This window comes from Hyalella azteca, unplaced genomic scaffold (assembly GCF_000764305.2).
Source record: "Hyalella azteca isolate HAZT.00-mixed unplaced genomic scaffold, Hazt_2.0.2 contig16069, whole genome shotgun sequence".
Taxonomy (NCBI): Eukaryota; Metazoa; Arthropoda; class Malacostraca; order Amphipoda; family Hyalellidae; genus Hyalella; species Hyalella azteca.
In genome coordinates, this window is record NW_025945896.1 from 225342 (window position 1) to 240395 (window position 15054).

Below are 15054 nucleotides of genomic sequence, written 5' to 3' on the forward strand. Positions count from 1 at the left end.
TATTAATCTGTTACTATACTTATTTTTGCCTAGTTTGCATTATATTCTGATGTGTTAGTGTCCATAATTAGTTTATTCGTGCATTTTCAGATAGGCTCCGAAACCTGAGGCCGGAGTTAGAAGTGCTAAGGAAATACACGGTTTATTCATTTGTATTCTCGTATCCGTCATTTGTTTATTATAGTTATGTATTAAAAGTTTGGGGAAACCAGAATTTGTTTGCTTATTTATTGAATAGACCCCAACAACGGAACAGTCGCTCAGCAGACACAGAGCGGTGCTCGCGCAGTGTTGTCACGTAGCCAGGCGATGTAGCTGCTCACGTTAGTATAGACGCCGGGCGTGTCCGGTCTGGCGCATCCGAGACCGTAGCTCACCACGCCGGTCTGCACGAACCGGTCCGGGCTCAACTCACGCACGAACGGCCCGCCGCTGTCGCCCTGCAATTTCAGACCGCCAAATTTTCAAAAGCGTTTAATAAATACATTCGAATACCTCCCCAAAAATATATTGGAACTACACCCACTAGCCTATATTAAAATAATTCCAATTGAAAGACAGAATTAATTACATAAAACCAAGAAACTATATCACGTGATCGACCTTCAGCAGTATAAAGTAAGTTACAAATCATGGATCAAAAAATGATATTATTACTTGGCACGCGTCTTTGCCGTCGGCATAGGCGCAAAACATGGCCTCTCCGACCACCGCGTTGCTCACGCCGGAGTAGAGGAGACGACAGAGATCTTTGTCCACCAGCAGCAGCTCCACGGACCGCAGAGTGTCTTGCATCTCACCGGCTGTTCCATACAGAATTATATCATTAACTGATAAATAATGAATAAAAATTGATGGGTGTTACGAAATTGAGTGGGAGAATCATCAAGTCATCGGCTGATAAATAATGAATAAAAATTGATTGGTTTTGCGAAATTGAGTGGGAGAATCATCAAGTCATTAATTGATAAATAATGAATAAAATTTGATTGGGTCACGAAATTGAGTAAGGAATCACCAACTTAATAACTGCTGAATAGTGAAACTAGATTATTAGCGAGTTACGAAATTGTGCAGTTGTTTTGATAGCTGTTCTAATTACAAATTATTCACCCATTAGTGTTTCAAAATTATAACTGAAGTGTAAATTGTTTTTCGGTAGCTAGTTCACCGTTTTGTTAAATTGGGAAAATATTAAAATTATTTAATAGTCGCTCTCTAACCGGTCGACTTTAAGACAGTCGATTTGGCAGCACTAAAACTTAAATGAAGTCGCAAAAGCTCGTATAGTTAAGAAGTCAAACACGAGTGCATTAATATCAAGAATAGTAAAAATACTAATAACATTTATTTTACGAACCTAAATACAACCGTAAATATGATTGAAATTCACAAATTAATGTAAAAGTTGTTTTCTCATTCATCACTGACAAAGGTTTCATGTATACATGAAAATTAAGATTTTTAAACGATTTTCTTTTAAAATTCTTGCACATTTGACTTTATTGAATGCAATTTACCACGTACCCCACCAGATAACAGCGCTGGTACTCACTGCCATGGGCGTTAAGACCGTACCCCGTGACAGTGCCCACGTACCCCACCAGATAACAGCGCAGGTACTCACTGCCATGGGCGTTAAGACCGTACCCCGTGACAGTGCCCGCGTACCCCACCAGATAACAGCGCAGGTACTCACTACCATGGGCGTTGACACCGTACCCCGTGACAGTGCCCACGTACCCCACCAGATAACAGCGTTGGTACTCACTGCCATGGGCGTTGAGGCCGTACCCCGTGACAGTGCCCATGTTGCCCAGCATCAACGCCCTGGGTGACGCCAGGCAGATCACCCGCACGTCTTCCCCCAGCACCGCTGGCACCTGTAGCTCCAGCAGAGCGATGTCGTTCTCCTGGAGCATCGTGGCTGACGTTAATTTTTCAGGAGCCACTTAATTTGTACTGATCTACTTCAAAATTTCTAATAGAATCTTATGTATGACAATACGGGTATCTATAGCATTTACTTCTGGGATATCTAGGACTCAATGAGGAAGGCTAAAATGCAAATTTGAGTAATATTGAAATAATAATAATAATAATAATAATAATAATAATAATAATAATAATAATAATAATAATAATAATAATAATAATGAGACTCAACAAGGAAGGTTAAAGAAGAAATGCACGACACAACCACCTTTATTTAATTTAGCGTAAAAGAAGGCGAAGTCATTATGTGCTCATCCACAGTGAAAGTTCTTTCACCAAAAACGCCACAAATTTTTTCTTGTGCATCTACAGTCATTTAACGGAATTTGTCCTTTGAATATATTTAAACTTTAAGAAAACCAGATCACTAACGTTTGTCTTCCATGAATATTCTTTATGAATAACGACATTCTTGACGAGGATTTTCTGGCAGTGAACGGCGGCAGGTTTGGAGACGTACGTCGTCTCGTTGTCGGTTGATAGCGCAGCGAAATGCAAGCCCAGGTATGCCATGATCATCGTGTTGCCGTAGCTTAGTGATAGAGATTTTTTTAAGGCTAGAAATGCTAAAAAATGCTCATAAAATCGTCGAAATAAAATATTTATATATAAAAGTTTGATAGCATGATATTTAGATTTAAAATTTATAGTTATAGTATAGTATATTTATATTTAAAAGTTAGACAGCTGAATTTCTCTTGTCTGTTACTAATATTTTTATCAGATATTTTTCTAGAGGTTTATAGTCTCTTCGTATTTCAAGATATTCTAGACGTATGCAATAATTGTTAAGCTCTTCACTTTTTCATACTACTTCTCCCATTGCCACCTACGCAAAAACGTTATCAGACTGAAAAATAGTTATATTGGGTATTGTCACCACACCTACTGCATCACTCCATCACATTCACTAATCACAATTGATAGTGGTTTTCAATATTAAAAATCATAAAATACTTACAAAGAAAGCTATACTCGATATCACTATCATTCTTACTAAGTTTTAAAGCCCTATCCCACTACTTCCTACTGCTCACTCAAGAACGCAGTGAGCAGCAGTGAGCACCCAGCGTGGGTGTATGAGAGTTCCGCCGCAGTTGAAAGCAGAAGACGGTCGGCCGTGCAGGATCTCCAGCAGCACCTAATAATAACAATAATATTGTTATTATTATTATATTATTATTATACAGGGTGCGGCGCGGGAACTTACTTATTTGAATTGCGCGCCACGTGGCGGCCATTAGTCCTAGGAAGGTGGCGCCATGCGCAATATGGTGCGCGGGCTATGAAGTTTTTCGTCCACTCAGTTCAGTTGCGACCATGCAGTGGTCGAGAGAGGATGAAATCCTTAGTGTACACCAATCGTCCGAGGACCCTAGCTGAACTGAAGAACAACATTCGCGTTGCTATTGCTGACATTGGTCCAGACATGCTTGAGAAGGTGGAGCGAAACTTCCGATCTCGTCTGACAAAATGTATTGAACAGCATGGAGGTCACCTACAAGATGTGATATTCAAGAATTAAACTTGTAAGTAAACCCAACGAAACTTTAAATGTAGCTCTTTGTAAAAAAGAAAGAATTAAAACGCTATCTTTAATACTTTTTACTTTGTGATTTTTTTAAAAGAGTAAGTTCCCACGCCGCACCCTGTATTATTATTATTATGCTTAACCGCCCGGCCTCCTTGCCGATTCTGACCAGAAACTGGCGCACAGAGCTGGGATCGAACCCGCGCCTCTCTGCTCCAATCCTGGTACTCTGAACTGTAACCACTGGGCCACCCTACCTACAGTCATAGCTGACAATATTAGACATGCCCAATCTTGGAGTTTAAACTCTTAAAAAATTTCACTCTCTGTATTCGGATTCCAGAATATTCAATGGCAAATGCCGGTATTTTTATTCAAAATTATTTTTGTTTAGAATTGCGGTAAGAAAAGACTATTCCACTCTTTCTGTCATCAAGAGGAAGAGATTTTCTTTTATTATTTTTCAAAATTGGATCTGGCTCTTCTCATCTCCTCAGACAACATTTATGCAGTCAGTATGAAGAATTGCTACGTTATTATGACAAGCTTCTCAGAGCAGTCGTTTATTTACTTTCCCCTGTTATGCATTAATGACAATCGTTTCCACAATATTCATTTGCAAGGGTTTATACAATATTCATTAACAAGGGTTTCTACAGTTTAATATTCATTAACACGGGTTTCTACAATATTCATTAGCAAGGTTTTCAACACTATTCATTAGCAAGGGTTTCTACAATATACATTAACAAACTTTTATCCAATATTCATTAGCAAGGGCTTCTACAATATTCATTAGCAAGGGCTTCTACAATATTCATTAGCAAGGGCTTCTACAATATTCATTAGCAAGGGGCTCTATAATATTGCCATGCGATATATTTAAGCGCAGCCCAACTTGATTGAGCAGGAAGCTCCAACGAATGTGTCGGCACATAAACAGGCAGCAGTTCATTCTCGAGAAACGCTATAACTTTCTATGCTCTTTATGCATGCGCTTCAAAAATGAGACATATTTGGCTAGATTCGCACATATTTTTAAACTGAAATCCATAAAAACTAAGTAAAAAATATGGACATAAATATACCTTTCGCACTTAAAAGAGTGAATGTGAGGAAATAAAATTTGGGGCAACGCTCCGAAATATGCTGTTTGGGTTGGTAATCATAAAATTATCATTTCAGATAATGCTCCATCTGACATGTCCACCTCTCAATGTCTCCAATATCTTTAAAATTTTATACATTATACAACTAGTATCATAAATTATATTTTTATGGCCAATTTTCATGCATAGTAACATTATTCAATTGGTATGAGATTTTTAATTTGATTGCTTGTGATGACACGTTTCCGATATAAAATGAAAATCTTTTTAAACATTGGATGAAGATTATTTACATATCATAAATAAACGTTTTCAGTTGAGTAATAGAAAACTAAAATACCCTGTTTTTAGAGGTCGCACATTTCACGTTCCTTTAGGTACATATAACATGTTATTATTTCAAGCTATTCATTCTTCAACCACATCACTAGTCATGGAGGAGCATTAGTGAACAAATATATTTACCTGCCACGGATATTCATGTGGTTTAGTTGCTGTGCCACCAACAATGCGCAGGAAAAGGTATTTGTTGACTGCACCACACGCGGCCGAGTCACCCACGGGGCCTCTACGGATCTCGACCTGCTCAAGCGGTCGTGGACCGGCCAATCGTAGACCGGCCAATCGTAGACCGGCCAATGTCGCGTTGTTATCTTTGGGAACCAATATCGCGTTGTTATCTTTGGGAACCAGTGTCGCGTTGTTATCTTTGGGAACCAGTGTCGCGTTGTTATCTTTGGGAAAAAGAAGAAATTGAACTGAGACTCAAGCCAACATTCCGTGAAATTTCTAAAAACCATTTTATATATGTTTTTTTTTTGCGTTTTCCTACTTGAAGCTTTCGACAGGATTCGGCTGTGAGGCAAGAAGGATAGTTTTTTTTAGACACAAAAACATCTAATATTTTTTTTTGCCTGATCGTCTTTTTATAATAGTAGGATGGAAAGTGCACAAACTCGTCTAAACTCCAAAATTTCAGCATTTACTATCAATATGACTTATTTGCATGCCGGCGTGATTTCGGACGATTTGCTTATTGTATTCAAGATGTTGGCTGAATAACACAGCGATATCTCATTAATCGGGATCAAGAAAATTACTTTGATACCTATTTGAAAAAGAGATACTGCCTTGAACATTAATTGGTTCGAAGTAAGTTTTCAATAGATTTTAGGCATTTCAGAAACTGTTAAAAATGAATTCAGGATGTTTGAAAAACCGGAAAGCAGTTCACTTGTATGAAGAAGCAATTTAGACATTCAACCTTTAATATCAGTTTAATGGACGACGTTTAAAATTTAATGGACGACGTTTAGAAGCTTGGACGACGTTTAAAAGCTTTGCCGATTGAACCATAATTTAAACGAAATAACGACTGAAGTTAAAATTTGATAGAAATTTGTTGTTATTCCAGTTCTGTTTTGAACCCAGATATAAAATTCCAACTAGCTTATGGTTTAGAGAAAACGTATTGAAAGAACTACTCCTTAACATCACTGTTATCTAGGCATGTATGGTATCATTTTCTATAAATTCACTATCCTAAACATATACGAATACCGAATACGGTACCATTATTGTACTCACCTAATGTAAAAACAGGGGACAAAGTACAGAACATCCACAACTGGAGGCAAATTACAAAAACCTGCGATGGGTGAAAGATCTTTGTAAAGCTCATCTCCGTCATCATGGTATCTTCCCGGAATATTACAGGGATTTTTAACAACCCAAGAATCTCAATGACAAGAATTCAATCAAATGACTATACAACCCTAGAATACCAGTAGACGGAACTTCAAGCAAGGTTCATAACAGGTGATACTATGCTGAACAACTGCAGGCGCTGCATGCTTGCGACTAGAGCTGGTGTAGGTGCTTTTGCATAGCTTGTCACTTGCGTAATGAAAGTCACCGCACGACGAGCTTGTTGTTAAACAGTTGGATATTGAAACAAAGTTGGCGTAAAATAGTTCAACAGCAGTTGTTGTAAACACGCTTTTCTTGCAAGCGGAGAATACAGATCACTATATATAGATCTCCGTGAACTTATATGAAATTTATAATGCTTCTACCTATACTTTATTTTACGTCTACGCATACTTAACATCACTTCCCCAATCAAAACTCTTAAATTTGGATTTTATTATATTAGGTTGAGCCCCTATTGAAGAATGTTTTAGGTTGGCATTAATTTTGCAGTACATTTCCAAGCACTATACGATTTCGCTTCTTAACTTGTAACTTTCATGCACTACCGTATAACTTGGATCAAATAATGAAATACTATTAAAATCGAATAATTTCTTCAAATGAGTAATAAATGAGTTAAGAGAGAGAATGAGTTAAGAGAGAGAATAATTAATCTAAGATATTTGATTCACGTTTTCAATCTCTAATTTTATTGCCAAAGTCGTTATGCCTAACGACATTTTTCAAAATTGGTTTTAGTTAAAAAATGAAAGTTTATTGAGAATAAATTCACTGCACGGCTGTTTTAAAATTAGTCGAGGTAGAAATTTCGACCTCATTGATGAATTCTGAATGAATCAAAACAAAGGAACATAAAAAAACTATCTAATCGTGCAATGGCGTGAATTTCAATACATTTGATGGCAATTGATAGCTCGTAAGGAACATGAAACGAAAATAGAAAGCAATAAAAAGCCTTTATTCGTCAGTAACGGCAGCGGTAAAATTCATCGTTTAAGAATCTAGATTAGTGCCCATTATAACTATTTAATAAAAAATGTCGAAGTTGCAACCCGAGTCAGAGCCATTGGGTATCCATGTACAAGCAATTTCATTCTTCAGTGCAGCTTGGCGCAATTTCATCCAGTTACATGAACTATTTATCGCTCGTAACACTAATATTAAATTTGTATCATGCAGTAGAACCCACTTTTGCAATAATTTTGAAGTAATCTCGGGAAATGATGGACATTTTGTGCAACTGCTATAAATACGGACGTAAAATACAATCAATCTGCACAACAAAACATATCGTGGAAAAAATCGGCTAAACAACTACAATCTCCTAAGAGCTTTTCCACATGCGCTATACTGCATTGCCATCGAATGAACTATGTAGCAAGATAATAATAATAAACAATGTAGCTATATAATTCTAATAAAATACGTTGCTAGATGATAGAAAGATGTAATAAAATTATACTTAACTATGTAGTAGGTACCTCGCACATAGCAGTTATTGTCGAGGGTCATGATCGTAGAGAGGAACATTGACATTAACTTGCCATTTAAAAACCACAAAACATTTTTAAAAACAAATTCTTTCAAGCGATAAAAGTTGCGGTTAATATAGCAAGTCATCATGAACAAATGGTCACATATTATTATGATCTTTTCTTAGTGGAACTTCATAAAACCTGGAAATAAGATACAATTGGCTAATCATGACCTGGTTCTCCTTTGTTCGTAATGTGATTAAAATTTTGTCGTTTGAATAAAATACTTGGAAGTTTTTTTTAGCAAATTCACGAGTATGTTATACATGATTAATGTGCACTAAACTAAGAACAATGATTTATATCGTCAAATCGCATTGCGTTTCCAGAGCAGTGAGGAGGCAAAGCCTCCATGGATTATTTGCAAGCCAATTTGTCTTTTTTAAGTCCCGGAATCCGCGTAGATTATGCAGCGCTCCAGAAAACGACCTAAGAGATAATAATAATAATCGCTTGATTAAGTTTTGGTTTATGCATGAATTTCAGTTGAAATGTTCATTTATAACAGAATCGGATTCATAACTCTATTGCAATGACAATAGTAACATAAGTACTGTTTACTGATGTCGAATAACGAGCTCCCTCAAAGCCTTCCTTGACCACAATCGGCTATGAATTAGTTCTAAAATTGCAAATCTGGCTTTCAAATCTAGCTTGCATTCATGTCAGTCCTCACTTTCATCATATTTTAACGGGGTGTAGGAACCACGGTTTCCTCAGTCACGAATTGGCCAAGACGAGCAAGCGTTACAGGAACCAGTCAGGCTTCCTTCTGACGGCATAGACCGTGTCACCAACTGCGATGTCCCCTGGCTGGTCCAGCGCCATGTGCAGCCCGAAGATGGGTTTGTGCGCCCATTGCTTAGCCAGCTTCTCCGGCATTGGAGGCACTCTGTACCTGTGGCACACAACACCAAACACGTCATGAGCCAGAAATATGCGACACATTTTTCCCTATGTCGTTTGCATTCTACACGTCATACGATTATTTATTTTATGGATGCTTTCATAAACCAATGGGGGTGAGCGGATCTCGCATCACGCTATATAATTCAATTACCATTATAAAAGTTATCCAAAAATAAATATCTTATAGATTGGACAAAGAGTTTTTACATTGACATCTACGCAGCAATGAAAATGGTGTAAAAATAACGCACACAGCAGTAAATGTGATACATGTTCAAAGTGTTCAGAAAACACTGCATTATCAGTAGTCAGTATAGTACCTCATGTTACTCGAGTAGCTTAAATTTCTCACAAATGGGAAAAAAGTGATACGGAGCCTTTCGATGTTTGTGGAGAAATGTAGAAAAGTATCATGAAAATGCAGCAAAGAATAATTTCAACAGGTAATAAATCACATATCTCGACTGCTACTCACTTCCTCATTACGTCCAACACTTCGTTCTGGCGCTTGCCGCTATCGGGCCTGACGTTGATGCGGATGCACCTGCAACATATTACATCTAGTGCAAGAGTAAAACCTACTGACCATCACCTCACTCCTTTTAGGTCTCGCAAGTGAAGCTTACTGTAATATTCCAAAGGTAAATTTAACGACGCTCGAAGCAACTGACTGACACCTATATACAAATGTTGTATCATTTAGTTCATATGCAACAGATGTTATATTTAAAATGATATATTTTGGAATACTTTGGTGTTTTTGTATTCAATTCGACCATAATTCTCAATGAATAATTGTAAACATCAAACTAAAATTGAAAAACATGCATTACCAATTCAAAATAAACAAAATGTCGTTAAAATCTTATTAAACAATATTTATGCATGTAAACTTTGGCAAGAAAGAGAATAAAGCAGATGGATATATTTGTGAACCAGTAAGAGCTATCATGTTATTCAATTACCATTGATGTATTGTTGTCCTGCGAGTTCTGGAATGTATTAGTTAGTCACGAGTAATAAATATTTTTCAGATTTCACGAAATTATTAAATTTCACACAATTTAGAATTCATATAAGCTATCACAGATTCATGGGATCCGTAGCCCTCTCAGTTTTTATGTCCACGGATTTTAACGTCCAGTAAACTGTCTTTCGACTCTCGTGGTTTAAGCGTGCACAGGATTGTCGAATGACTTACGACTCTCGTGGTTTGAGCGTGCGCAGGATTGTCGAAATGACTTACGACTCTTGTGGTTTGAGCATGCGTAGGATGGTCGAATAGACTTACCACTCTCGTGGTTTGAGCGTGCACAGGATTGGCGAATTGACTTACCACTCTCGTGGTTTGAGCGTGCGCAGGATTGGCGAATTGACTTACGACTATCGTGGTTTGAGCGTGCGCAGGATTGTCGAAATGACTTACGACTCTCGTGGTTTGAGCGTGCGCAGGATTGTCGAATCGCCAAATTTGACGTAGGCCCAATTGTCCTCTTCAAAAGCCGGCTGTCCGCTAACGACGATGTTCGATCTAAACTGGTTCATGGTCACTGGTGTCTCCAAACGCGTGTTGAGATCATCAAGGCTAGACGGTGACGTGACGTGGAAAGCACAAGTGTCGTGATAGAGCCGCTGAAACACAACAGAAATATTAATTCGTCCAATGCATTAATGACGAAATCTAAGATATTAACGCTACGCGTGAGCGTCCAACAACTCGTGATAAAAGCAAAATAATTGCGTTCCCAATCGCGAGCATCACTAATCCATTCTAGGCCACGTAGAAAATTGTGATCAACTGGAAATAAAATTTGTGCATTCATAAAGAAGAATACAGCAACGCGCTCGGGCATTCAATTACAGCAATGCATACAAAATACCAGTTTATACACACTGAAATACAGTGAATCACAACAGTCCCTACGTACACCTAACGGCAAACTTGTAAAATTGTATATCACTCGCGGGAATTCCAAATCAAAATATACTCTAATTTCGCTTCCTATGCAGATCCATTATTTGAGTAATGCTGCAATCATAAACTATTAATTCATTTAAATATACTTTTTTATCGTTTTCCATGCACATCCTTTACTTGAATTCCAGCTGAAACTATACTTAGACTAGGTTATCCTATTCTGTTAGCATAATGATCTCTCTGCTTGCTCCTACCAGATCTGTGTTTTTGAATTGGGTGAAGGGGTAAACGTTCGGTGCTCTGGCAACGTTCTTGAAAGTCTCCGGGTCGCCGACGAAGATGAGTCGCACCTGCGGCCTCTTCGAGGGCTCGACTTCGTGGTAGAGAACTTCTTGCATCCACTTGGCCGTGACCTCCCCGCAGTCGTAGCCACGCTTCGGAGTTGCTTGCAGGCTAAATTGTTAGCAAATGGTCATGTTGGCATAAAAATCTTAGATTGATTACGAATTAAGTTGAGGATAGAATGGTTGAAATTACCTTCGTGTCTAACTATTTCAATTGTTTCATATATTTAAATTTAACTTCAGACCGGATAGTTCACTGCAGGAATTTTGGGGACTCAATTTAACCAGATTTGCGCTTGAAACTTACAAAAACATGCTAAATTGTTAATGACGCGTGTTCTATCAATAATTTTTCATAGCTTTATACATCGTTAGTACAAGATGCCCATAATTTTCAGAGCGAAAGCAGTCTAAATTTAGTAGTCGAATAAGTGATATAATTTTTATATCTTGCTAATGGAGAACTTCGTTCCCAGGAGACCGCACAACTCACAAAAACTCCAGCGGCTCAGACTGAACAGTTTTGTGGAGATCGAAAGAATTGGTTGCCTTGGTGACGGGAGAGGAAAGCACCACCATACCAGATCTGTGTTTTTGAATTGGGTGAAGGGGTAAACGTTCGGTGCTCTGGCAACGTTCTTGAAAGTCTCCGGGTCGCCGACGAAGATGAGTCGCACCTGCGGCCTCTTCGAGGGCTCGACTTCGTGGTAGAGAACTTCTTGCATCCACTTGGCCGTGGCCTCCCCGCAGTCGTAGCCACGCTTCGGAGTTGCTTGCAGGCTAAACAAGCGAAAGTTTTACGTCCTTCGAATGTCAAGCATTCATTGAAGTTGAGTGACTCTCTACGGGATGTCATAAGAAATCCTAGCATTTAGATAAATATGTTGAGACCAAATCATGGCAGCACTATACACTGTCTCGTCAGCCAACACGCCGCACATAATAGCGTAATAATAATAGCGGTTTCAGCATTTATTAGGCCGTAGGCCTGTCGCCGATTCTGAACATCGCAGTACATTCGCAGCATTTTGCGGGCTTGATCTCGCAACTCACTGCTCCAATTTTGCTGTCCGCCCGGCCTTCTTGCCGATTCTGACCAGAAACTGGCGCACAGTGCTGGGATCGAACCCGCGCCTCTCTGCTCCAATCTTGGTACTCTGAACTTTAACCACTGGGCAACGGCTGATTGACATGACGGCTGATTTTTGGCTCAATAATCACAGTATGAGAGTAATTATGTGTATTTTGGGAGCAAAACTGTGTAATTTTATGTATATTTTCGTTGCCTGGCATTCAATAACGATTATAATAGTTATAGCTTAAATTTAGCAGGTGTATCCTAATTCAGGAGAAATTCGGTAAATTCTATGATTTCTAAACTTTTGGGAGCGGCGACGGCTCAAATTTAAAAGCAGAATTAATGGTATTACTTTTAGTGACCGCTAAAGGAGTATTACTTTCTCAGGAGACAGCACAACTCACAAAAACTCCAGCGGCTCAGCCTGAACAGTTTTGTGGAGATCGAAAGAATTGGTTGCCTTGGTGACGGGAGAGGAAAGCACCACCGAGCTCTCTGTGATGGCAGCGCTGATGGTGGCCAACATGGGCACCATACCCGAGTTCATGTGCACCATCTTTTCCGGCGTCACCAACACCACCACAAATGCTCTGTTGATAAAACCGGAACATATGTACGCATATTGTATATATGACTTGCATACCAATGTTTTTTATTACTTATTACTGCACCGCTACCACCATGAATGACATATTGATGGATTGCAAAAATCAATCACCTGAAGCTATACAGTACTCGCATGCATGGATAGATGATGGAAAATACAAATTTCAGACCAATTTGTCCTTTCTTTCGAGCATGAATAATTCATTAACGATTGTTCTCGTAAATATTTCTGATACGGTGGGGATATTTAATCTAATAATCCTATTTATTCAATTTATTAATACTATTCACGCATTAGCGAAATACTGATTTATTATTTATTTTAATTGATCCCGCGCAGTTTTATACCAATTATTTTAAGATGAACTTAGCGCTAATATCTTCATCTAATATCTTCATTGCCAATTTTAAGTAAAAAATTTTTTCGATTTATCATGCCTAGAGGAGGTTTATATCTATTTTTCGTTAATGCGTTTCGTCATAGGATTTGATGAATTTTACAGTCAGATTATTCTAAATTTGGAATTACTAAATATCGAAGAATTGAGATGTAAATAATATGCCAAGTATATTCATCATATTCTATTAGTTTAGGAGACTAGCTGTATCATCAGTTCAGAACTTACAAGATGAGCTCTTCTCTGATACATTTTTAAAGAAAATATGTTGAATCTATAGTTGGAATTTACTCAACTCTGAAATTATAGGCCAATTTGCTATCGATGATAATCAGCAATGAGAATAATGAATTAAAAGTTGAATCTAAAGTTGGAATTTACTCTACTCTCTAAATTATAGCTAGGTTAATTTACTATCGAAGTAATTCAGCAATGCGAATATTGAATTAAAAATAATTGGTTTCTACTTGCAAAAAAAAATCAAACCCTTGTTACGTCAATCTAAACATCTAGTAATTTAATTACCCCGTATTCACTTAATATAGGTGCAGCATAAATAATTACCTGTCCGTGAGAGGTCCGCTCCGCAACCCAGATCTGGTTGCCGTGGCTTTCATCACGCTGGTCCCGTGGCCAGACTTGATGGGATAAATTATGAGGTCTTCTACGCGGCCGATCTCCACCCACCTGTTGCAGGTAGAAAAATTAATAAATTATTTATTATGAGATCTTCTACACGGCCAATCTCCACCCACCTGTTGAAGGTAGAAATATTATTATATTTTTAATTAAGAAGTCTTCTACACGGCTGATTTCCATCCACCTGTTGCAGGTAGAAAAATTATTAGATTTTTAATTAGGAGGTCTTCTACACGGCTGATCTCCATCCACCTGTTGCAGGTAGAAATATTATTAGATTTTTAATTAAGAGGTCTTCTACACGACCAATCTCCACCCACTTGTTTCAGGTAAATTAATTTATAGATTTTTAATTACAAAGTCTTCTACACGGCTTATCTCCGCCCAGGTGTTGCAGGTAAAAAGTATTGATAGATTTATAATTACAAGGTCTACACTGCCAATCTACACCCAGCTGTTGCAAGCACAAATGGTAATAAAATTTCGTGGTGGAAATGTGTATGACATTTGGGCATATTTGACGACAGATGTCTAAAACTCGCTTTGATGGCTTCAATGGTAATGTTCTGAACTTTGAATACAAGATATATTATATTAATACGCACTATGTTAAGTTAGTATGGTACGAAAGGTGAAAAAGACGTACAACATCTCCTCTCTTTTGTGCCAGACGTAGGTCGCTAGCAGCGCTGACGCTGCCGTCACCCCCAGCCCCGCCAGGCAATACATGCGCGTTGAGCTCAACATCGCTGGGAAACTGGGGCAGGAAACTCTGAAGGAATCTTGATTTTACTCTAGAGGCTCAATTTAGAACAAAATACAAATTTACCAATCGACGAGAGTGAGTTTTTGGTTCTGAAAGTATGAATTATTTAATAATAAACCGTCAAGGCAGTCGAGCTCACTCATGTCTTCCGTCGGGACGACATGATGATTGTCACATAAAAATTTTTGATTGCCAAAGGAAATACATCCTTGTCATACTTTACACCACCTCTAATAATTTATTTTATGAAATTTACTCTGAGGAGCATATTATCATAGTTATTTGCTTTCACTGCAGCAACATTTCAACAGTTATTCAACAACAGTTCATTTGTTATTCGGCAAGATGATTGCGCGGACTTGTAACTCTCTCTCTTGAACAACGGCGAGAATGGAACTACCCCAGTCACGTTTACTTCAAATTATGGTGTGAATTACCAACACATCATACGAATAGTGCTTAGCTTCATTCAAATCTATGCTAAACTCCAATACCTTTATCACCTTTGACACG

The 15054-nt window shown here is 38.2% G+C and overlaps 2 protein-coding genes across 4 annotated transcripts; both read right to left on the reverse strand.

The window, feature by feature from the left end:
- Nucleotides 1-208: 208 nt before the first annotated feature.
- LOC108675916 (chymotrypsin-like elastase family member 2A) lies at nt 209-6505 on the reverse strand. Its single transcript, XM_018163969.2, has 7 exons — nt 6223-6505; nt 5101-5369; nt 3033-3136; nt 2368-2527; nt 1772-1913; nt 658-803; nt 209-440 (listed from the first exon to the last, which is right to left on the reverse strand). The coding sequence occupies exons 1-7, from the start codon at nt 6326-6328 to the stop codon at nt 261-263; spliced, it is 1107 nt and encodes a 368-aa protein (XP_018019458.1). The 5' UTR covers nt 6329-6505; the 3' UTR covers nt 209-260.
- Nucleotides 6506-7287: 782 nt separating this feature from the next.
- LOC108675906 (mitochondrial amidoxime-reducing component 1) lies at nt 7288-14818 on the reverse strand. Of its 3 annotated transcripts, none has more exons than XR_007157196.1 (8): nt 14422-14812; nt 13701-13823; nt 12537-12722; nt 11636-11834; nt 10219-10424; nt 9268-9336; nt 8560-8781; nt 7288-8312 (listed from the first exon to the last, which is right to left on the reverse strand). XR_007157196.1 is itself a non-coding variant. In XM_018163959.2 (8 exons), exons 1-8 carry the CDS (start codon nt 14520-14522, stop codon nt 8631-8633), a joined length of 1035 nt encoding a protein of 344 aa, XP_018019448.1. In that variant the 5' UTR covers nt 14523-14818; the 3' UTR covers nt 7288-8630. The 3 variants fall into 3 exon arrangements, 2 of the variants coding, with proteins under 2 accessions (XP_018019448.1, XP_047740691.1); XM_018163959.2 differs by lacking the exon at nt 11636-11834 and adding exons at nt 10965-11163; nt 11548-11630 and having other exon boundaries at nt 7288-8781; nt 12620-12722; nt 14422-14818; XM_047884735.1 differs by having other exon boundaries at nt 7288-8781.
- Nucleotides 14819-15054: the final 236 nt, after the last annotated feature.